Source organism: Poecilia reticulata, linkage group LG14 (assembly GCF_000633615.1).
Source record: "Poecilia reticulata strain Guanapo linkage group LG14, Guppy_female_1.0+MT, whole genome shotgun sequence".
Taxonomy (NCBI): Eukaryota; Metazoa; Chordata; class Actinopteri; order Cyprinodontiformes; family Poeciliidae; genus Poecilia; species Poecilia reticulata.
Window position 1 is genome coordinate 13,926,854 of NC_024344.1, and position 24,490 is coordinate 13,951,343.

A 24,490-nucleotide genomic window follows, 5' to 3' on the forward strand; every position below is an offset into this window, starting at 1 on the left:
AAGAGAAGAAAAAACTTGAATGCAGGGAAGATAACGGACCCTGTTCAAATTCGCCATTTTTACTCGCATAATATTGCCTTAAAAGTAGAGAGGGCCTTGACAATAGTTACTAATTTTTGTAAATTCAAGCTGGTGACGTCCTAATCCGAGTTAAACGACAACACAACTGGACAACAACCGATGGAAATGAAATGTGTGTCACAAAAGGAGCCCGGAGGGATGAAGGCTGCTAAGTGCTGCTAGCTGGTGGTAGGTTTGCTCATTAATTATCTTCATTTAATTATAAACAGTGCAATAGAGATATATAACTTACGTTGATTTCATAATAATTTTATTGCGACTTGTATGATTGTTACTATAGCAATCATTCAGCTTCATGTTATAATGGAGGCTGTTTCACAGGACGAAAAATGGGATTTTCGTCAGCTATTGACACCTCGTTCTGCCGTGCGCATGGAGATTGAGGGCTTTCGGCAAGAGGTTTTAGTTAGAGTCGAACACTGCCAAAAATGGTCAGAAACGCTGTGTGCCTGTGTTCCCCTATCACCCCCCTCCCCTTGTGCCTAGAAGAGGTTTTCGTATTTAAATGAATTTGCTGAGTGCAAATGCAAATCAACTGTTGAGCACCGCCTTCTGACTCTTATTCATTTTGTAGCTAATCCTTTTTAATTTCTGTTCACCATAAAGAAGTATGTTTGGAGAAAACAATCGATCTTATCCATTAAAATATATATTACATGTGTGTTAGGAGCACTGAAAAACTTAGTTTTGGTTGAATTGAAGATATAAAAGAAGAATATGCGTGATTACATACAATAGACTTTTGTGAAACGTGATCTTACTTTGACATTCCTCCTATCTGAAGATTTATCTTGTGATGGGAGGAATTGCACAACGTAATCAAAAATAATAATAAAAACCATGTTCCAGAGTGGTAGATAGTACATAAAGTATTTTTGTGAATAATATTCAAACTAAAGTTAATGTTCACTGATTGCTTTAAAGACCCAGAGTCATGCTATATTGGAGTGGTAGTGGTCATTCCACATCACAATACAGGACTTAAGAAACTACAGATTTTTCAGTATTCAGTTGCTTAACTCTCGAGTTCAAATTGAAGAACAAAATGGTTGAAAGTTTGTGATACCTTCTGATAGAGTATAAACATTTGTATTCTTTTTTTAAAGTTGTTAGTTAAGCATTAAATATAACTCACGGATTATGAATCATATTCTGTATAACCTAAAAAGGAGACGGCTCAAAGTAGAATTGAGTAAATAAACATATAATTAATTGCAATTAATTATAATAAAAATAAAATATACTGTCACGTAACTTTTGAAAAAATAACTTTTGGAACGTATTTTTTTCTGTCAACTTTCATTTAACACTCCAGTCCAGTTGGTGGCAGTAATGCGCTTTCATAGTCAGTCAAGCAGCTGCCATTAAACTCCAGAGGAAGATTTGCACCGGTCCTAACGAGTGCTACTGCTAAACATGAACGAAAATACCCGTGGGTTGTGTGAAATGGTGGAAAAAGCCCTGTTTCACTGAGTTACCTTTTCAGTATCGTCCTGATATTAAGCAATGATCCGGCGGAAAACAACAGATGACACCGCGGCGGTCCAACAAGGCGGAACTCACGGTAAGAAAGCTTTTATAAATAACACGTGGTGCGAGGCCAGTTGTTTGTTTGTTTCTTACATAAAGCGGTCTGTCGTTTTCTTAATGCCGAAACAAGTGTAGGATGAGATTTTGTATTGTAATCTCTATTACATTTGATGTTCTGAACTCTTATAAATACTCGCATCTTCTTTGATTTTTTCAGACCTGAAAAATGGCCAAGCCGTACCAGCCAGATCCCAGACCAGAGTCCACCAGGACAAAGAGAAATTCAGTAAGTTATGATTTCACATTTAGTGAATAGTGAACACTCGCATATTTGTAAGGAAAACTGATCTTCCCGTTATTTTATTTATTTTGTAACACAGTACAGCAAGGCAGAGTGTGGAACGCAGTAAAGATCTACAAAATGGCGAACGCAGGACACATCTCAGGACAAAGTCATGAAGCTGGTATGTATAATCACTGCGTTGATTCCCGACTGTATAATGATTGGTTGAGAATAATTTTAACTTATTTACTTACGTATTTTTGAGAAAGCGATATATTTGCTACAATATTTTTTTTATTTTACATTTATTTCCACAGACTCCACAGAATGAGAGTCACATTTGTGTCAGACTCTTCTTGAACGTTCTGATGTCCGTGATGAGGACAGAGATGCAACTGTGTGTGAGTATCTACTATTTTAGAATGTTGATATTTTATGCTTCAACATTGTTTATGTACATAAGGTAATTATGCTATGTATTGACAATGCACAAAAATGTTTTCCAGCTGCATCCAGGACCTACTGCCAGTCATCCAGATGTAGCTAAAGAAAGAAGCAGGTAAGATTTATTACTAGAGATGTCACAATTGCATCAAATGCATCAGTTTTGCATGCATGCACAACTGATCAGTGTTTTTGCATTATATGTGTGTATGAATGCAATCAGCAGTGAAAAGAAAAATAACATTACATTTTCTTAAGAAGCTGTAACATTTTGGGACAAGATGGTGTGCAATAATTTTAATGTAGCCTCAATGGTTAATGACAAATCACTTAAGTACTTTTATCAATGTTTTGTTAAATATCATGTTTGTTCACATGATATTCAGGAATTGATAGTTTTCAATGACAAATGGATTACACCTCCCCATATTTGGTGTTTCTAAACCAAGGCACTTAAAATGTCAGTATAGTTTCAACACTATGTTTTCATAAAGATTCTTTATGACTTAATGTCTGTTCTGTGTCAACAGCTGCTGGAGGCGAGGGAGAGCGTCCTGGCAGCAGAGGARATTTCCTTTTGGGAAGGTGTCACCATTGACCTCATGTCTGATGAAGAGGATGGCGTCTTCGAGGGTGTATCGGGCTGGATTGTGAAACCACCAAGTTTCTGCAGCCAGGAGCTCGGCAACCTCTGCTCCAAACTACAAGAGAGACTTGAAGATAACCCTAAATATTTATTTATTTGTAGATGTGTGTTATATGCATGTCTGTACATATTTCTTTTTCAACAAAAATTAAAAATATAAACTTATGCCTTGTGCTTGGTGTATTTTTATTTCTGGGTTATTTTTTTATAATTTATTAAGGAGGGGCTTAACCAGGCTGTAATTATAAAGGTCTAGTGTGTCCAATAGGGAGATATCTACCAACCAATCACGTGTCAGTAATGAATTGTGATGTCATTGTTTTTTCATCCAATGACTGATGATTCATGTGGGTCTCCTGTTGCTATTCACATGCTAAGTAGAGTCGTTAAGCTGTTTACACCCCCCATCCCCATAACTCCATTTTTAAATTTTTTTTTAATGTTTAGTTCATTTTCTTGCTTTAGAATGAACTCAGAGAGAAAATATTGTTTTTACCTTTACATCCTATTTCCTAGAGAAACGTCAAATCGAAAGCAACAACGATGCAACGGTGGGAGGAAACCCCAGCCGAGTGATTTTAAAGATGGGCAATACCAGCAGCCCTTGCAGGAGAACAGACCTGCTCCTGATGTCCAAGAAAACCAAAGGTTGGCCTGCATCCAGAGAGAACTGGAGAACACAAAAGTTGAGCTGAAGAAACAGAGAAAACTTAAGGAGATGTTTGCCAGCCAGCTCAAGGAGATGGAGAAAGACCTGATGGCAGCAGAGGAGCGTCGATCTGCACCTGAAGACGACCAAATCAATCAGGACCAACAAATGATTGAACGGTTGAGAGTGGAGAAAGAGAATCTCCTAGAGAAAATTTCCTGTCTGCAGGAAACAAACTTCTGCAGAGTCAGCTGGAGCAGATCAATGTTTCATACAAAGATCTCAACTGGAGATATGAATCAGAAGTTTCTGCTCTGAGGCAGCAAGTAGAAGGTTATAATAATCAGCTGAATCGGGAAAGAGAAGTCAGTTTAGAAAAAACAAATAACCTTCAGCTCATTGCGGCTCTCAGAGCAGAAAACGACAACCTGAGTCAGAAGATGGCTGAACAGTTTTCATTGTTACAGCAGGAATCGACTCGGGTGATACTCAATCTCCAAGATGCTCTGGAGCAGACGATGACTTCTTACACCAACATAAAACATCAAGCCGAAATCTACAAGCAGAGCATTGATCAAAAGATGGAGGAGTGCTCACAGAAAATGTTGAGTAATCAAAATATTATCGACCAACTTGGAGCTGAGAGAGATCATTTACTAAAAGAACTGATGGCTGTCCAGCAACGATACAAAAAGGAGCTGGAAATTCTTGAAAATGAACTTAAAGAAAGAGACGACTTTCTTTATAGATGTAAGGAAAGTGGCAAAGCGTCAAATACAGTCATGAACAAGACTACCCTGGTGAGCAGTGATGCCCAAAGTCGGTCCTCAAGGTCCAGCATCCTGCATGTTTTAGTTCTCTCCCTGGTGGTAGTAACAACCTACTCAGCATGTCTATGTTCCTCTTAGGCCTCTAAAGAGCCATCATTGGATCCAGGTGCATTAAACCAGGGAGAGAACTAAACCATGCAGGATACCGGCCCTCGAGGACCCACTTTGGGCACCACTGCCTGTAAGAAACATTTCTGATTCTGCATTCATGGATCTGGCCGTCTCTTAGAGGAAACACTATCAGAGGACATGAAGGTTCCTGATGCATCTGCTAAGGAGGTAAATGACTTTGTGGAAGACATGCTGAGTTACATGGAACCCATGAAAGTGACAGAGCGTGGTGTGGAAAATCTGTTAGAGCAGTGATGCCCAAAGTCGGTCCTTGAGGTCCAGCATCCTGCATGTTTTAATTCTCTTCCAGGAGGTAGTAACAATCTCCTCCGCAAGTCAGTTTTCTGCTTAGGCATCTAATGAGCCATCATTTGATGTAGGTGTGTAAAACCAGGGAGAGAACTAAAACATGCAGGATGCCGGCCCTCGAGGACCCACTTTGGACACCCCTGTGTTAGAGGAACCAGTAGAGGCAGTCGCCAAAGAAAGATCAGTGTGGAAAAAGATATGACACAGTTTGAGGCTCTTGAAACCACAAAACTGGAAGAAAAGCAAGGAAACCTCTGTAACAAGCGACTAGAAAAAAGTTTCTAGTTACGTTCTGAACTGTTTGCAAAACCCCAAATACATGTCTTATTTTAGATCCTTCTCTCCCCCCCGCCCGAAAAAGAGATGGCCTGGGTTTTCTCTGGGTACTCCTGTTTCCCCAGATTTCCAAAAGCCCAAATTAGATCTCACATTTTAGACCAAAAAAAAAAACGTTCAGCACGGTGATGCAATGATTAAAACTGCATCTTCACAGAAAAGTCGTCTTGGTTCTCAAACAGGCGCCTCTTTCTGTGGGAGTTTGTCTTTTCTCCCGTGTTGATGTTGGGTTTTCTCCGGGTACTCTGGTTCCCCCCAGATTAAAAAAATTATGTAAATTGTCCTCAAAAAGGTAGTATTGATATCTAGAAAATTGAATTTGCAAACAGTTCAAATTGGGGAAACAAAACAAGAAGTCAATTTGTTGTGAGATGAGAAAAGAAAGAAGCTTAATTAGAGGTCAGTCCTGAACCATTTAAAATTCCAAATTACATCTCACATTTGAGATAAAAATAAATAAATGTCATGGTGATGCAGCATCTTCACAGAAAAGAGGTCTTGGTTCTCAACCAGGCGCCTCTTTCTGTTTGTCTGTTCTACTCGTGATAGTGGGGGGTTTTCTCCGGGTGCTCCGGTTCCCCCCAGATTAAAAACATTATGTAAATTTTGGTGATTGACAAACAGGCACGTGCAAAGGGGGTTGGGGGGTAGAGGGGTATTGAGCAACTGCCCCTTTGGCTCCTTGCCCCCAAGTGCCCATTTGGTAAATTATTTTTATAATAATAATGATAACAATTATTATTATTATTAGTAGTAGTAGAAAAAATAATATTAGTAATATTATTATTTCCTAAGCCCTCAGACTGTAATTTCAGTAACTAGAAAATTCCTGCAGAAATTTTATGGGGCCTGCCAAAGTGTGCCCGTCAGATTTTTAATAAAGCATTCTGATGCTAAAAATGAGCAATAGTGCTAAAGAAAGCTGCAATGTAGTCAATAACCTGCGGGGAGTCAGAAGCATGTTCTCTAAGCTGTATTCGTACCATTTAGTATGTTGCATAAGCTAAAATGAGCCAAAATGCTAATAATAGCATGAATGCTATCAGTAGCATGTGGAGCATCACTAGCATGTTGTCTGTCATTACTTACTTGATTCAGTATATGAAACATTGGTAATAAGCAAGAAAAGCATTCTGATGCTCAACATTAGCATCAATGCTAAGCTGAGCTAACTTGTAGTCAAAAACCTATGGAGAGTCAGAAACATGTTGATGAAGCTGTACTTGGACCATTAATTTTGTTAAAATTAATGCATAAGGTGAAATTAGCCAAAATGCTAATGTTAGCATGATTGCTATCAGTATCATGTTTGGCATCACTAGCATGTCATCTGTCATTACTTACTCCATTCACTATACAAAATGTTGCTAATAAGTATGAAAAGTGTTCTGATGCTTAATATTAGCATCAATGCTAAGAGGAGCTAAATTGTAGTCCAAAAATGCTAATGTACTGGCTGTCAAAAATCAGTTCAATAACCTGTGATAAAAAGCTAATACTATCGCCCCGCCTTTAGTCATGCACTGACTCACTCTGTTAATGACCAACAACAGAAGTTCTACTCAGATCTATCACTATATTTCTATAGCTGATCTGATTCACTGCAACAGTACAACAGCTGAACCCAGTGTTCAACAAAATTCAGTTCCAGACTGACGACTATAAACTTCGCACTCGCGGTCTGAAATAAAGAAAAATAAAGACAGTCGGTAATTGTTTATGTCTCGAAAATTTTCAAGCTTCATACTAAGTATTTTAATTCCCATTAAAAAATTCAAAGAAATACTAAATTTATGTAAGCAAAATATGAATAGTCACAGGAAATATGTATTCTTCCCACAATGCATTGTGAGACCTGCTTCGGCGCCTCTTTGTGAGACTACTCACTGCCTCTCTGGGATCCGTTGCTATGGTAATTAATTATCTGGACCTGGGCTGGCTCTCTGTCTGACAGTTTGTTGGAGTCATTCTATACTTGAGACACTCAGCGTCGGTCTGAAGGACCCTGACAAAAAACCATAATCCCTAGCAACATTTTGAAAACATTTTAATATTATATCTTATATCTTCCAATCTAATATAATAACTAATTTGAGGGGAAATGATAATAAAAGCTAATATCACTTACCTGAGAGGATTATTGAGGCTTTTATTTTGAAATTTTCATTAAGCTTAATTTGAAATGGCCACACTAACCTCATGTGTAATAGTAATTGGGTTAAATCAGTTGTAAAATGCTCAAAACATAAGTAGTTCTCAATACCCGCCAAGTCCTCCTCTCTAGTAACAGACAGTTCCGCCATGTTGTAGTTATGACATTCTGCTCAACCCCCTGTGTTCCGTCGCTATGGTAATTAATTCCCTGCACCTGTTGGTGGCACAGAGGGTGAGAGAAATCTCTGTTTAAAACAAGCCTTTCTCTCACAAAAAAGCACTTCGAACAACTTCCCATTCAGGAACCGTAACACGTATTCGAAAACCATTCGAAGCGTATGAGAGGGCTATTTGTCGTCTCCGATATTCCCGCGTTTCATATCTCTACCTCACTCACAGTATTAACAGCGATGAGAGAAATATGATGTGCGCTCAGGTCTGACATTTTTCAGAAATATATGGAGAAAGATGGGTCTGAGCGTGAGTTTATCCTGTCGCGCCACATCGGTCGAAAGCACCTGGAGAGAAAACCGTACACCCTAGGGAAATTTTGAAAACATTTTACCGGAGCAGGCATGCGTATCTACCTCCTGACCGACTTTCAGGCAAATCGGGCGATATTTGTGGGTGTGAAGGCGAGTTAGAAATTATTTTGGGGTCAGAAATCCACTCTTTCCCACACTAGCGGAGAGGCAGTCACACTCTTAACTTTCCAAAAAATCGAAAACTTTAGGTCGCTTGGAGACTAGTTGTGGACAATCCTTAATTCATATCGATGTACCGTCTTCACTTTAGATAAGATGACGGGCGTATCTACAAACTGAAGTTTGAATGGAATTTCTACGTGAATTTATGATGACACAGTTGTTGCTGAAAAATGGGCTATTTTTAGGATCTCGCTCCATTGAAATGAATGTGGTTTTTGGGGGTCTTTTTACCTAATTTGTGTTGTCGTGGTAACTCCGAATCCCACCAGAAATAATGGCTCCCCTCCCGTGATCGAGCCGCAATTTTTGATACCACATTTGTGGGGGTGCACGCAGCGGTTCGGGCCGCATTACGGTTGAGGGAAGAAAAATAAATAATAAACAGACATTCTATTAGGTGAAGAACAATAGGTGCCTGCCATGCAATGCATAGGGAGAGCAGTGATTGAGCAAGTCAATCACTGCTCTCCCTATGCATTGCTATGGCAGGCCCCTAATAATACTGAAATTATTTGGGGTTTTTTGTTGGGGTTTTTGGTTGTATTTTTTTGTTGTAACATAATAAGCCCTCCTGTCACCTTGTTACCTTTGACCTTTTGCCCATGACACACAACGCAGTTGCCTCTTGCACAGTGATATAAGGCGGCTAACTGCGAACTGCATAGCTCAACGTAGCAAACCTTTTCAGATTACAGAACAGTTTTTGGTGAATTGAAAATAAAGTTTTTGGTGAATTGTCAGATAACGGAAAACGTTGAAGTATTGTTTCTTCTTCAGCACGGAGTAGCGATTTAAGCAGAGAGGCATTTATTCTGAAGCCATTTATTCTAGCGTTAGGTAAATGTAACTTGAAGAAGAATAGCACTTAATAAATAAAAGTCCACTAAGGATAATAATTTAGAATTTAAAATAACTCACCCTGAGCTACCATGATGCATATAATGTAAGTAATAATCAATACATACATTATCCAATAATGTATGTATTATTGGATAATAATACATTATTATCCAATAATGTATTATTGGATAATAGATTATTGGATGTATTATCCAATAATAATACATACATTATCTAATAATGTATGTATTGTCTAATACAAGTGTCATTAATGAAGGGGGAAAAAACTCAATCCAGATTTAAGTAAGTTTAGTCTGATTCACAGATTATGAAGTTAAATTTGTTTCACAATTATTCAATGAAAAAAAAACTAAGTAAGTCTTTAAGTAAAATAAAATTGTAATCAAAACATTTGGAATTGTAACGATTTTTTTTTTTGAACTAAAAGTTTTGATAGAAAACTTTTTCAAATTAAATAACTAATTTTTGTCTCATAAACTTAAAAAGTTATTTGCAAAACAAACTTTTATTTGCACATACCAGAAGTTTTAGGCCCTGCCCACAATATTATGTGAGAATCACAAGCAAAACTTTGAGTCAAACAAAAACTTAGAATAGCAAGAAAAGATTTATGACATGGGCAAAAAAGTTTGTTTTGCAAAAAAAAAATTTCACTTCATGAGATAAAAATTTGTGATTCTAATTTAAAAAATGTTTTTGGTAACACTTTATTTGAAGGGGTGTAGAATGACATGACACCGTCATAAACATGAACGAGTCTTTATGAATTTTTATGACTGCTGTCATGTGTCATTCAGTAAATAATGACACTTTTAATGCAAAGTTGCTCTAAAAGTTGCATTAAAAGTCCATTAAAAATGCCAACTTTGCATTAAATTATAATAATTTACAAAAGCATGCAAAGTTGGCACTTTTAATGCAACTTTTAGAGCAACTTTGCATTAAAAGTGTCATTATTTACCGAGTGACACTTCATGACAGCAGTCATAAACATTCATAAAGACTTCTTTATATTCATGGCAGGTGTTATGTCAGTCTTATGCACACCCCTTCAAATAAAGTGTTAAGTTTTTGAAGCCAAACTTTTTTTGTTTAAAAAATTGTTGCAATTCAAAAAGTCTTGATCAGTTTTATTTTATTTAATTGAGGCTAGTTTACATTGTGAAACAAATTGAACTCCATAGCAGAGGTCTCATTTTCTCTGAAATTAATATTATGTTGTGTTATGGACTGAAAAACATATTGGTTTAAACACCAGGGTAAAGAATTGGTAGTGTCTAAAAGGGTTAATATAGTGTTTTGATCATAATTCATTATGTTTTGCTTTTTTTATTTCAAAGATGCCACATAAAGAAAGATGTCAGAACAAAATCTAAATTATCTGCTTGAAGCAGCCAAAGGTAGTGGATTGTTGACCGACTGGGTCAGAACGAGTACCGCAGGTAAGAACAGAAAAGATAAAGGTTCCGACCATGATCAACATGCAGTTTTTGGTAGTGAACAATATATTTAATATTACCAGGCAGCTGTTATGTTTTTATTATGTTAAGATGTAATAATTCTAGTTGTATATCTCACAATTGTTCATTAAACTCTGAAAGCTGTGTGACTTTATTAATATTCTGTCCTAAACTACGGTTAGATGTGCCCTCTCTGCTCGGCACTGCTCACAGTGTTGGCGTTTTCTTTTTTCACTGACAAATAGGACACAAAATATACATTAAAATGTGACATTTATTAAATGTAACATGTTTGTAAAAACAAATAAAGACAGCTTAGCTGTTTTAACGCTTAATCTAAGAAGTAACACCATTTATTTTTTCACCTATTAACCTCAGCCAATTATTCCCATCTTTTGCCTTCAGCACTGTAGAAATATTAAACGACAAACAAGACCTGAACAGAATGAAAAGTCATTAAAAAGTACACAGTGCTTAGACTGCAGTATAATACAATTCTATTATGTTTATTTCCAAAAGATATAGATTTTAATACTGAAACCCTTACAGTATTATTTTTACTTAATACAGCTAGCTATGTATTAAGTGTGTAATTGAGGAAATGAATGATCATTTATTTCACACTTTTGCAGCATTTTGGGTCAGAGACATATATTAACATATATTAATTATATTTAAAAGTATGAAAATAGATATTCAAGATATTGAAAGCTAAGTCTTGTACTTGACAATGTTGATCTAACATGAAGCATGTACATGAACTTCTAAGCATATTAAACACAAAGCATATATATATATATATATATATATACTGCTCAAAAAAATAAAGGGAACACTTCAGTGTTCACTTAAATGTTAAAGTGTTCCCTTTATTTTTTTGAGCAGTGTATATACACACACACACACACACACACACTGAACCAGCACAGCGTGCTACAAGGCAGATTCATCGTCCAGAGTTGATCCTGATTTGATTTCAGAATAAACCGATTCATCTGTTGCTGCAAGTTTTTCTGTGAATGAAGATAATTGGAATTAGTGAAAACAAAAACAAGCAGGAATTTAATTCCTAAAGTCATATTGATCCTAACACTGTCCATGTACAAAATGTACGCCATTAGTTATAAATTATTGTATAGAGAGGAAAATTTGCCAAGTCATACATCCAAAATGCTAAAAAGATTACTAGAACAGGGAATTACGGTGAAAATATCTCACCAATTTAAAACCTGAAAGGATTTGATTAAATATGTTGCATATGAGAAACTGAGTGCAAACTCTGTTACCTTTCCTGTCTTGCTTGGCTTTGTTCTTATTGATTTCAGCGTAGGTTGGAGCGACTTCTGAAACGGGAAACTCATTTAATCAGACACAGGAATCTGGTTGGGGACACAGGCTGCATCATATCAACAGAACTTAAAATTAAACGTTGTGTTTGTTTAACGTCTAGATTACAAAGTGTAGATGCTGAAACCAGAATGAGCAGCTATGTTTTACACTATATAGTTTACCAAAAAAAAAAGGCAGCACATTTATTCCAGACTCTGAAATGCAGAAACCAAACTACATTAGATGATCCGAACCTGCAGTGTAATGAAACAAGGACACATTTTAATATAAAGTCCGACTGTCTGAGCTGACTTTACCTTCAGCTCTTGTTTTCACTTCAGCGTAAATAACGCGTTCCTCAGGCTTACGTGGTTTCTCTGTTGAGATTGTCAAACATCAACAAAACAGCGACATGAAGCTGGAAATAATTTAGTCATCATCTTCTGTTGTACAAGGTTTGTGTTTGGAACTCACTCTTTTTTCTCAGCTTTTTGAACTTAATAATGGCGTACGTTATTTCTCTGGGTTCAGCTGCAGCGGCTTCAAAAGGCTTGACTGATCCATAGAGAGCAGCACCTGTGGTAAAAAAAAAAAAAAAAACGGTCAAAGAAACAACATGAGCTGCTCGGTTTTAAAAGACAAAGGTTTTAATGGCTTTCTGCTGCACATGTTGTACTTGATATTTTCATTTATTTTCTTTGAACAGTTTTTAAAGTAGCCTAATAGGCCATTAGCGTTAATGTCATACAGGTAGAAGGTGAAATTATTCAAGATGATTATGTTGCGTCTTTATCTAAAATCATTTTTGGTACATTTAAACTGAATTTCATATTTTGTTCTTGGTAAGTTTAATGTGTCATTATAGATCAGTTTTATGGTGGTTTATTTTGATTGTACTCATAAACACACAAATATTAAACATACTGAATAAATATGTAAGTTGATTACAAAAAATAATAAAGTGTAAAAGCATTATGAGAAGAATCTGATTAAATTCTGACCTTGAGAAGGAGAGCTACTGTCACTGATCTCATTCTCCGCTCTGTGATTGGTGGTCGACCTCTGATCGTTTTTTTCTGATCTAAAAGATAAATAGAGAAAAGTTACGGCAAACAACTATAAAGATTTATGTTTGTTATATAGGAAAGTAAAGTACTGACCTGAAAGAGCATAAATCTGTGGAGAAGACATTTATTGTTACTTATTCTGTGGTTCAAATCATTTGTTACATAGAACAGAACAAGTATATGCCTTTGATTAAAGAGATTAAATAAACAAAGACCCAGTGTGATCGAACCTTTGGGCTGCCTGTAGCGCCACAACAAAAGCAGAAAAATAATCAGAATAATTCCACTAATGGGTCCAATGATCAGCAGTAAAGGAGACGAGGAGCTGACAGGACTGGATACAGTCACTGGAAATAGAAAATATGGAAAGGAAAACAAAGGTATTAATCACCAGATGTTACATCACATCCAAACAGACATCCTCACTGCTGAATAAAATCCATCAAACATTTTCCTCCTCCTCACCTCTAACAGACATCCAGCTCCTTGGTGAATCTTTTCCTGAATGTTGACATTTGTAGAAACCTTCATCTGACTTTGACACTGCAAAAATATTCAGCTCCCCTTTGCTGTCATTATGGATGAGTTTATCATTATGATAGAAAAACACATTGGAGAGAAGATTTTGTTGTTTATCTCTGCAGCTCAGAGTAACAGGATATCTCTCAGTGACAGGATGAACAGGACTCAGCAGGATAATACCATCATAGTAATCAACTGTAAAACAGACAGAATATGACCAGTGGATGAGCATTCAACTGTTAAGTATTTGCAAAGTTATTTTATTTATTTTTTTTACATTGCTGCATGTCAAATCAAGTTACCGTATTTTCCGCACTATAAGGCGCATAGAATACACTCTACAGTAGAGGCTGGAGTTACGTTATGCATCCACTAGATGGAGCTGCACTAAATGGAATGTCAACAAAACAGTCCGACTCCGGTCGGCGAGGAGAACCTTCCGCGACTGGGCCGGTGCGTAGCGCACAGCATGTTTGTGGAGATAGGTCAGTCAAACTTTATTAACAAACCAGCGTTCTGACAACTATCCCAGCATGCACCACGTGCTTCTTCTACGGGTCAAAATGAAGTCGGCGGCTGCTTACCATAGTTGCTAGACCTGTTGTGGCTCAATATTGGTCCATATTTAAGGCGGGTTATAAGGCTCACTGTCGGCTTTTGAGGAAACTGAAGGTTGTTAGGTGCGCCTTATAGTGCGGAAAATACAGTAATGAATAAAAAAAAATACAACAATGTTACAATTTTCTCAGCAATTAGACAGTAGTTATTTTTGAACTGTTATTACAATTGCACTTAACCGCTTATGCTTTAAATAAATTTGTGATTGATTTCTGGAAGTTTCCAGTATTAAGATTGAATGTTTTATGTTTAAAAGTTTCTGTATGTAAATTTTAAAAAAAGTGTTTTTTCCATTTATGCTAAAACTGTCACTATGTCGCGACTGATAATCTGTGAAAATCCTGAGTTTCTCTGCGCAGAAATACACCGCTCCCAGTTAGAAACAACCAATCAGAGTCAGGAGGAGGGTCTCAGCTCTGTGAATCAACCTTGTGAACACGCAGCTCACACTCCCCCTCCTTGCACTCTGCTAAGCTAGAGCTGCATGGTTCCTCACACCAGAGCCTGCCAGGCTAGTTAGCATTGCCACCAGTGACAGCGAATGTTCTGTTTTCCTGCAACAGTAAGTTGTTTCTCTTCTATTGGTACATTGAGCAGTACGTACAATATAGTGATAGTTTAAACAAAGCTGTAAGAGACGTAGTTTTAAAACATTATTTCTCCGAAAACTTTCTTGGACCACAAGTTTACAAAACAGAAAACACGTTTTCTTTAATAATTGTTTAACATTCACTTGAAGAAGAAATTACTAGATGGCAACAGGTTATGTCTGAATAAAAGCTTGTGTTTTAAACACAAGAATAAGTAAAAAGAGAAATTCCTACATCATAACTTACGCTGTACAGTGATATTGACTGCATTGCTGAATTCTCCTGATCCAGACTCACACCAGTAAACTCCACTGTGATCCTCCAGTCTGTTAATGGTACATGAGGATCCATGCATCGTTCCCCAGTTGGAGCACTGAACATGTGAAGGGTTAGTCGTTTCTGTAAACCTCCTCACTCTCCACTTGGAGTCGTTCCCGCTGCAGTTCAGTGTGACAGACTGATCAATTACATGCTGAACTCTGTCAGGACTCACTGAGAGAGAAGCTGCTGGATGAGGATCTGGAAAATAACAAAATAGTAATATTCGTATAGTCTCTTTCTCAACAGTTGTTAATATAAAGCAACTGATGAACTGTAAAAATATTAGTGAATTACAGACATAGCAAAGAATAAAAGACAATAAATTTGACCTTAATCATATTTTTTTTAAAAGTGACAAAGGAATTCATCGTCTCAAAGTTCCAGAGCTTTGAAGTAATAAAACTAAAATCATTCTCTTCCCTTGGTAAATTATCACCAGCTATTTTTTCTCCACTTCAAAAATATAAATAAGGGGAACCCAAAATAACACTTTTTAATCAAAAAATTTGGTCCATGATTTGGGGAAAATTACTTTGTGAAAGGGTAAGACCTACTTTGATACCACAGGGAGATGTAGACGGGTCGTTATTATTTCTCATTGGCATCCACAAACAAGAAATATGCTTTGCTTTAAGTTTTGCTTGAACTAGAAAACAACATTGCACCGCAGAATTTTTTTTTTGGAAAGTTAAAGAATAGTGAACCATCTGATAAGAATCCAAAATGAAAGCATGAATCCTACTGGACAGAACAGACACAAACTGACCTGCAAACCAGATAAACTTTGGTTTACTGTAATGAGTGTAAAACTTTGGTTCTCCTCTTCCTGCTCTGCACACAAATCCTGCTGTTTGAGTCGGTCCATTAATGATGAAGGAGTTCTGTTCAGTACCATTGCTGCTGCCAGGAAGCAGCTCATAGGTGTAGGAGCTACTGGATGGATCAGGAACAGCTTTATACCAGAAGAACCTCCATCCTGCTGGTTGATGCTCCAAACCCTCACAGCTCAGAGTCACTGAGGCTCCAGGATTCAGCCATGATGGAGACACAGAGAGGACAGGCTGAGGGGGAGACGCTGATGGAGAGAGAGAGAGAGAGATCGTCTGAGTGAAAAAATATTGCCATCTTCCACTGACCCAAAATACTAAATTTTGCACAGAAATGTAAATATACATTTCTAAAACGTTAAAAACAACCTTTTTGAATAATTACACAAAATTTGGCTTTCTGTATGAATACAGCATTTTGTGGGGGGGAGGGGAGTTCAGTTGTCACTATTACTTTTATTCAGTTCTCTTGTTCATTTGTTTTAAATCTGTTTATATTGAAGCAAACCTTTTGAATTATGGCACGTTGTGTTGGTTCGCTGAAACCATTACAACCAAGTTTTTGAAGTGACACTAATAAAGCCATCAGTTCCTCCAGCGCTTAATAGGACAGTTACATTACTTTGTTGATATTCTTGCTTTCGGCAGATTAAACCTTCAGGTTCAAGACATAATTAGAGCAAAAATTTGAATTTAAAGAATATAATACATTCATCAAGAAACATAAAAGCAATGTTGCTATTAACAGATCAGCTAAAAACTTATTTTTTGGATATTTGGGAATTCTGCTAGCAGTGTTGTAGAAAGCTGTAGCTGCCCAAGAGAACATGTTGTTCTGATGAGACTTTAGAGGCGGATTCTGCTGTTGGAGCAACATTTGAGCAAAACCTGTCATTGAGAAAATGCTCAGAGATTTTTACAAGAATGGGTGAAAAGACAGTAAATGTTCAGTAGTTGTATTGGATAGTAACATTCCACTATTAAACAGTAACATGTTTCTTCATCAAAGAAATAAAGCAACTGAAATCTCCACAGAGTTCATGTAAAGCTACAGTCTGGTGTTTCCTACTTATTTGTATTTTCAATGTCAGGTTAAATTATAATCGACATTTTCTTTGTTAAAGTGAAACGGGTAAAAAGAAAAACATGTAAGCATAATTCATATATAGTTGAAATATAAAAAACTCACAGGACACATTTAACCTGATGACTCCCCACTGTGTTGAGGTAAATCTGTCTCGTCTTCCTCTACATTTATAATCTCCACTGCTGTCAGCAGTGATCCTGTATTCACTGGATGATGGAGAGTTTCTATTGGTTGGTCTCCATTCATACGTCCACTGAGTTCCTCCATCATCCTGGATCTCACATCTCAGAGTGACCGTCTCTCCCTTGTAGATCTGGGTCCAGTTGGGTTGTTGGATCACAGTGGGTGTAATGAGAACTGTTCACATGTTAGAATAATGTATTTACATATGTCAGATAAAAAGACAAACACTTTTTTCTCACTGTCTGAAGTTAAATCAGACCACACTTTTGTTCTTCTAGGTTTTTTTCTTCTTGTTTGACATGATTTTTTTAACCATGTCAAACAAGAAAGCGGTGTGTTCCAGGTGTGGCCTTAACATACTTCCACAGTTGTACCTCCAATTAACTCAAATGTGTCAAAATATGGAAAATAGGGAAAAAGTTATCAGTGGGATGAATGGCTTGGAGTGATGCTGGAGCTGTCCAGTTTGTTGTGGCTGTGTCTTGATTTGGTGAATGTAAATGTCTTCAGATGTCTAAAATCTTTCATTATAACTGACAAAACTAACAAAAATGATCACTGATGAAACAAAGTATATGTCACTAAATATGGGGCTTTCTATAAATAATTGGCATACAGCCACAATGTGATGCTGTATGTATTATCTGATCACATGTGTGACAGTAATTTTTTTCTCAGTTTCTGTCATAAATCTCTTCTAAACCAACATTAACATAGAAAGTCACAATGTTGTCCAAATATCTGTATATAACGTGAACAGGAGCAGATTTTCTGATTTAAGGCGTCATCATTGAATGGAGTTACATATGATCTTTTTGTTCTAACTGGGATCATAACATTAAAGAAGTTTGCTGTTTCATTCCATAATAAAGACATAAACTCACCTGTTTTCTGAATGATGACTTCATTGCTGGTTTCAGTGTAGAAAACTGGATCTCCTCTTCCTCCTCTTTCTCCTCTGCAGCTGTAAACTCCTCCATCTGAGACCATGAAGACTCCATCTGGTTCACTGTTTCTGATTATCTGAGCTGTACCAGACTCCGACTCCTGTCTGAACCAGTAAATCTTCCAACCATCACCGTCATCAACAGAGCAGGTCAGTCTCACGCTGCCCCCTGCTGGTATGATTCCATTGCTTGCTGTCAGTTTGGCTCTTGGTTTATTTGCTGGTAGAAACAGAAAACAACAAAGTGCTTTGTTTGTTTTTAGGAAGCATAGTGTTGAGATAAATACAGCTTAACATCTGAGTCATTTAGCTTTTGTCACAAAACCTAAGTTATAAAAAAAAAAAAATTATGTCTGAACATTCATTAACATGAGACATACAGAAGAGGACGAGTTCTTGTGTGGCGTTTTCTCATCCTGTGGTCAAAAATACAAAAATGTCGTCTGCTGTTCTACCTATAATTATGTGAATGAGAAGATTAGAAACTGAACTAATTCAGTCTCAGAGGAGGTCTGACTTACATCTCACTGTCAGCCTGAAGGGAAAACTCCAGCCTGTATTCTGATGGCCTCCACTGGCCTTACACCAGTAGTTTCCACTATCAGACTCAGAGACGCTGCTGATCCTGTATTCACTGGATGTTGGAGCGTTTCTATTGGCTGGACTCCATTCATAATTCCACTGAGTTCTTCCTCCATCATCCTGGATCTCACATCTCAGAGTGACCGTCTCTCCTCTGAATACAACAGACCAGTTGGGCTGCAGGGTCACAGTCGGCCGAGACACTAGAACGAAACATATTCATTCAGAAAACAGACAGAAACTCATAAAGGAAAAAGGTTTAATTTTTACTGATTACAATTAACATGAATACAATTTACACAGTGTGTTATGTCTCTCATTATATTTGCTGTTAATTTCATCTTTTCATTTTAGTCAAATGCTAAAGGTCCTTCTGGACATTGGTGCTGTGATTCAGCAATATGCACTGAGATGTAAACCTGATTTATGTTTCTTGTATTTGTCCCCATCAAATACTCAATAAAATAATAAAAAAGCAACAATTTATCATAACAATGTGATATGCAAATAAAACATCTTGTTTAATTCATGTCTTTCTAGTAAAACAAGAAAAACAAGCATGTGTTAATGTCTTAAATGCAATAGGAGAAATGTATGAACCAGTTTTTGAAAAATATTCATGTGACAGTTGTCATGAAGTGTCATTTGGTAAATAATGACACTTTTAATGCAAAGTTGCATTAAAAGTCCATTAAAAATGCCAACATTGCATGATTTTGTAAATTATGATAATTTAATGCAAAGTTGGCATTTTTAATGGACTTTTAATGCAACATTTTAGAGCAACTTTGCATTAAAAGTGTCATTATTTACCGAATGACACTTCATGACACCAGTCATAAACATTCATAAAGACTTCTTTATGTTCATGACAGATGTTATGTCATGTTTATGACAGTGTCATGTCAGTCTTGTGCACACCCCTTTAAATGAAGTGTTACCAAATACCCTGAGGTTTTTAGGTAACTTTTGATTAGAAAATGAGCACAAGGGACAGAAATAAAACTTCATCAATAAACAGATCAAATGTTTTAAAACAGGTTTTTGTTTTATTACAGAAAAATAACTAAACTCACCAGTTTTCTGAATAGAGACTGCATTGCTTGTTTCTGTATGAAAAACTGGATCTCCTCTTCCTCCTCTGCAGCTGTAAACTCCTCCCTCTGAGACCCTGATGATTCCATCTGGTTCATTGTTTCTGATGGACTGAGCTGAATGATGCACTGACTCCTGTCTGAACCAGTCAAACCTCCATCCAGCAGATCCATGAACAGAGCAGCTCAGTGCTACACTGCCCCCTGCTGGTATGTTATAATTCCTCGCCGTTAGTGAGGCTGTGGGTCTATATCCTGGTTTTAACAAACAAAAACTATTAGAAAGTGTTTTGTTTCAGGAAACAGTTTGTTACAGTCATTTCTGTAACAAAATGACTGTAACATGTTTTTGATGATTCAGAACAGGTTGTTGTTAAAAATGACAATGTGCTCATTCAACTTACCCAAGAAAAAAAGTTTAAATAAAGTAGCTTCTCTGACAAAACTAAACAAAAGTATTATTAAAATATAGTACAAAATCAGAAATAATTTCTTATTTGCCATTCACTAACATAATAAGTAATGCAGATATGAAATTTTTGGAATTTCACGATCTTCTGTGGTTCCACTTTGGAATGTGTTAATGAAAATATTAAAAACTGGAAAATTGATTTACCATTCACGGTCAGTGTGAAGGCAGAGCTCCAACCTGTTATCTGATGATCACTGCGAGCCTTACACCCGTAGTTTCCTCTGTCAGACTCAGAGACGTTGTTGATCCTGTATTCACTGGATTTTGGAACGTTTCTGTAGGCTGGTCTCCATTCATACGTCCACTGAGTTCCTCCATCATCCTGGATCTCACATCTCAGAGTGACCGTCTCTCCTCTATAAACAGGCCAGTTGGGCTGCAGGGTCACAGTCGGCTGAGACACTATGATGAATAATATTCAAACAGAAGAATGTCAGAAACTTATTTTATGCAAAAGAGGGAAAATATTTCATTTCTATGGATTGCAGTTCTTATAAAGGTGTGATGTGCAAATGAAACATTTGATTTGTTTTTTTCACAAGTAAAAATAATTTGTCTTAAATAAAACAACAAATTTATGAAGCTATGAACTTCATGAAATAGGACAGTCAAATATTTGTCAGAAACAAAGTCAAAAAACACATCATGCAAATATGTTATGTTTATATATTAATATATTTACCCTATTAAAATAAATCTTCTCATGGAATATCAGCATCAGTATGTGACAATATAAACTGTGTGAACTTTTGTAGTACCGTTTCCTCACTTTGACTAGTTAGGATGTATGTTAGATTATTATCATTGCTGTAAATCTGTAAATCCTAATTTTTTAAGATTTCTGATGGAAATTTAAGTGAAAAAAGCTTATAAACAGTTAAATTAACAGTTTTCCTTCTTTCCAAACCTATTTTCTAATTAACAAGAAAACATTGATATTAATTACATAACAGAAATACTTTTAAATAAAACCAAATTTAAAAAATCCTTGAAGTGTTTAAAACCTTTCAAATCAGACAAAGAGGATCAAGTCAGGAAAGACTCAAATATGAGGATGAAGATACTTTAAGAAAAATTCCTGAAACATTTTATCAAAATATTACAAATTATAACAATCTTTATTAATTGACTACACTAGCCCACAATAAGAACATTACAATATAGAACTAAACTCACCAGTTTTCTGAATAGAGACTTCATTGCTTGTTCCTGTATGAAAAACTGGATCTCCTCTTCCTCCTCTGCAGCTGTAAACTCCTCCCTCTGACACATAGATAACTCTGAATGGTTCAGTGTTTCCTCTGGGCTGCACGTCGGAATATTGTTGTCCATTTCTGACCCAGTCAAACTTCCAGTCACTAGATCCGTCAACAGAGCAGCTCAGTGTCACACTGCCCCCTAGTGGTATGATTGTTATATCTGCTGTCAGTTTGGCTCTGGGTTTATAAGCTGTCGAGTTTAAATCAAAAAAGGAAAAGGATCACATCATCAGAGTTTGTAATACTTCAAAATTAGTTCTGTTTGACAGACTTAGACATCTATTATAGATGAGTGTTATTATTACTCAARATTAAAGAATGAACAAAGTTGTGGTTAAACAGTAAATTACAGTTATTTTAGTTAGCATGTGCTTTTGGAGAAGTGCTACGGTTTTTATTCATCTAGCTGAATTTTTTACACTTTACTGTGACCTGTGGTCAGAAATAACACAATTTATTGTTTTATATTAGGTCAAAAAAGAAAAGTCCTCTTTGACACACTTACATCTCACAGTCAGTGTGAAGGCATCACTCCATACTGTGAGCTGATGACCTCTTTTAGCCACACAGCTGTATTCTCCTCTGTCAGACTCAGAGACTCTGTTGATCCTGTATTCACTGGATGTTGGAGAGTCTCTATTGGTTGGTCTCCATTCATACGTCCACTGAGTTCCTCCATCATCCTGGATCTCACATCTCAGAGTGACCATCTCTCCTCTATAAACAGGCCATTTGGGCTGCAGGGTCACAGTTGGCTTGGACACTAATCAACAATAAAACAATTTTCAAATGGAAAATTTTCTTTACTTGGATTAATAATATTGTTCCCATGTGATACGCAGGTGAAAACAACGTTTGCCTTGTTTTCTGCTGGTAAAACCATAAATAAATACCATATTGCAGAAGTAGAGTTCTTGTTTTGGAACAAAGCCGTATGCTACTAATGATTTAAACAGACATATTTGTAACTAAAACAAACATTTCTGACTAAATATAAACATTAAAAAAAGATAGTGATGTATGAACCAGTTCAGTTTTTGAGCTCATAAACTCCACTATGAAGCTTTAATTTCGACCATCATGTTCAACAGTTGACCATTTTTGTTTTGTTTTTAAAAAACTCGACTTTTGCTTCAAATTGCAAAACGATAGCAAGAACTGAAAAGATAAGTGAGTGATATTTTTTCCAAACTCTACTCTAAGAAAAACATACTGCAGTAAGATGTTACACACTACAGTACATATTAATAAAAAAATAATATCAGGTAACTCAAAGAGCAGCATATGAACTTTTGTTGACTTTAAAACCCAACTAAGAAAACCTTCAGCATTAAATATGGACAGACGTAGCGAAAGGTTTCAGATAAACATGAAACTGCAGATGCTGAAGATGAATGAAAACTTACTATCAGTTAAAATTAATAAAATTTGTTCTCATGAACAGAAACGTTTCATTTTTGGGCATCAAATGGAGCTTCAGTCATCAAATTAACTAAACTCACCAGTTTCCTGAATAGAGACTTCATTGCTTGTTTCTGTTTGAAAAACTGGATCTCCTCTTCCTCCTCCTCTTCCTCCTCTGCAGCTGTAAACTCCTCCCTCTGAGACGCTGATGACTCTGAATGGTTCAGTGTTTCCTCTGGACTGCATGTTGGAATATTGTTGTCCATTTCTGAACCAGTCAAACTTCCAGTCACTAGATCCTTCAACAGAGCAGCTCAGTGTCACGCTGCCCCCTAGTGGTATGATTGTTCCATCTGCTGTCAGTTTGGCTCTGGGTTTATAAGCTGTTGAGTTTAAATCAAAAAAGGAAAAGGATCACATCATCAGAGTTTGTAATACTTCAAAATTAGTTCTGTTTGACAGACTTAGACATCTATTATAGATGAGTGTTATTATTACTCAAGATTAAAGAATGAACAAAGTTGTGGTTAAACAGTAAATTACAGTTATTTTAGTTAGCATGTGCTTTTGGAGAAGTGCTACGGTTTTTATTCATCTAGCTGAATTTTTTACACTTTACTGTGACCTGTGGTCAGAAATAACACAATTTATTGTTTTATATTAGGTCAAAAAAGAAAAGTCACACTGCCCCCTACTGGTATGATTGTTCTGTCTGCTGTCAGTTTGGCTCTGGTTTTATCTGCTGTTGGGTTTAAAGCAAAATAGAAAATTATTCACTAAAAATACTATTAATTAGTCCAGGAAGCAGCTTGTTTACAAAACCTAGTCACCTTAAAAGTTTGAGTGTTGTTTTCTACAACAAAATTATTCAAGATTAAAGGATGAACAAAGTTACTTAATAAATTACAGAGCAACTTTAGGTAATATTCACTTCAGAGACATGTTTTTATTCATCTAGCAGAATATTTCACACATCCCTGTGGTCAGAAATAACAGAACTAAATTGTTTCACGCTAAAATCTATCTATCAATTAATCAATCTATAAACTACAGGCCATTTGGGTTGTAGGATCACAGTCGGCTTGAAATCTGTCAACAACAACAAAGACTGTAAAGACAGTTTTCATCTGGAAAAACTGACAGAAATTTCCTTTGCTTAAATCAGTGTTTCTCAACCCTGGTCCTCACCGCCCGCCCCCTGTCCTGCATGTTTTAGGTGTTTCCCTTCTGCCGCACACCTGAATTGTATCTCTGGGTGATTAACAGGCTTCTGCAGTACTTGATGGTCATGCAATCATTTGAATCAGTTGTTCTGGAATAGAGGCACATCTAAAACATGCAGAGCAGGGGGACGGTGAGGACCAGGGTTGAGAAACACTGGCTTAAATTAACACCCCTGTTCCCACTTATGATATGCGGATAAAATAATGTTTGCTTTGTTTCTTATGATAAAACCATAAACAAATAACTACTTTCCATAACCCAAAAGTAGTCACCAACATGGGACAAACAGAATGTTACAAATAGCTCAGTTAGGCAAAAACATTTGTAACTAAAAAGAAAAAACAGAAAGCAGAGCTTTGTAACTTCTGTTAGTGTTACACATCTGTCTCATGTTGCCCATCATCGATAAAGCCTGTTGAATCTCAAAAACCTGGAAAAAACCAGGAATTTTTCCATCTCTTTTCTCCCTACAGAGCGTCTGGGCGCGAAACACTTGCTTCCTGGAGGCGTAGACTGCGTAGATATTTTCAACTTTACCCAACTTATGTAAAGCACCAGTTGGTC

General features: G+C 36.6%; 1 protein-coding gene and 1 long non-coding RNA gene across 7 annotated transcripts in view; one reads left to right on the forward strand and one right to left on the reverse strand.

The window, feature by feature from the left end:
- Nucleotides 1-19,694, forward strand: LOC108166878 (uncharacterized). 2 transcript variants are annotated; one of them, XR_001777274.1, is made up of 3 exons: nt 1-249; nt 17,910-18,041; nt 19,621-19,694. It is a non-coding gene; the product is annotated as an uncharacterized LOC108166878 (long non-coding RNA). The 2 variants fall into 2 exon arrangements; XR_001777273.1 differs by lacking the exon at nt 1-249 and adding an exon at nt 4,682-4,742.
- Nucleotides 11,273-24,490, reverse strand: part of LOC103475912 (Fc receptor-like protein 5) — an 18,389-nt gene continuing 5,171 nt past the window's right edge. For 3 of the 5 annotated variants that reach the window (XM_017308593.1, XM_017308592.1, XM_017308594.1), the window contains 18 exons: nt 22,801-23,085; nt 21,804-22,061; nt 21,216-21,488; nt 20,184-20,441; nt 19,550-19,822; nt 18,413-18,676; nt 17,830-18,111; nt 16,865-17,119; nt 15,615-15,923; nt 14,774-15,046; nt 13,263-13,514; nt 13,028-13,144; nt 12,891-12,906; nt 12,732-12,811; nt 12,205-12,306; nt 12,048-12,107; nt 11,688-11,744; nt 11,273-11,414 (listed from right to left, as the gene is read on the reverse strand). In XM_017308593.1, the coding sequence (XP_017164082.1) occupies nt 11,335-11,414; nt 11,688-11,744; nt 12,048-12,107; nt 12,205-12,306; nt 12,732-12,811; nt 12,891-12,906; nt 13,028-13,144; nt 13,263-13,514; nt 14,774-15,046; nt 15,615-15,923; nt 16,865-17,119; nt 17,830-18,111; nt 18,413-18,676; nt 19,550-19,822; nt 20,184-20,441; nt 21,216-21,488; nt 21,804-22,061; nt 22,801-23,085 (3,494 nt within the window). In that variant the 3' untranslated portion in view covers nt 11,273-11,334. The remainder of the gene's footprint in view (nt 11,415-11,687; nt 11,745-12,047; nt 12,108-12,204; nt 12,307-12,731; nt 12,812-12,890; nt 12,907-13,027; nt 13,145-13,262; nt 13,515-14,773; nt 15,047-15,614; nt 15,924-16,864; nt 17,120-17,829; nt 18,112-18,412; nt 18,677-19,549; nt 19,823-20,183; nt 20,442-21,215; nt 21,489-21,803; nt 22,062-22,800; nt 23,086-24,490) is intronic. The other 2 variants (XM_008427886.2, XM_017308595.1) reach the window with 2 other exon arrangements.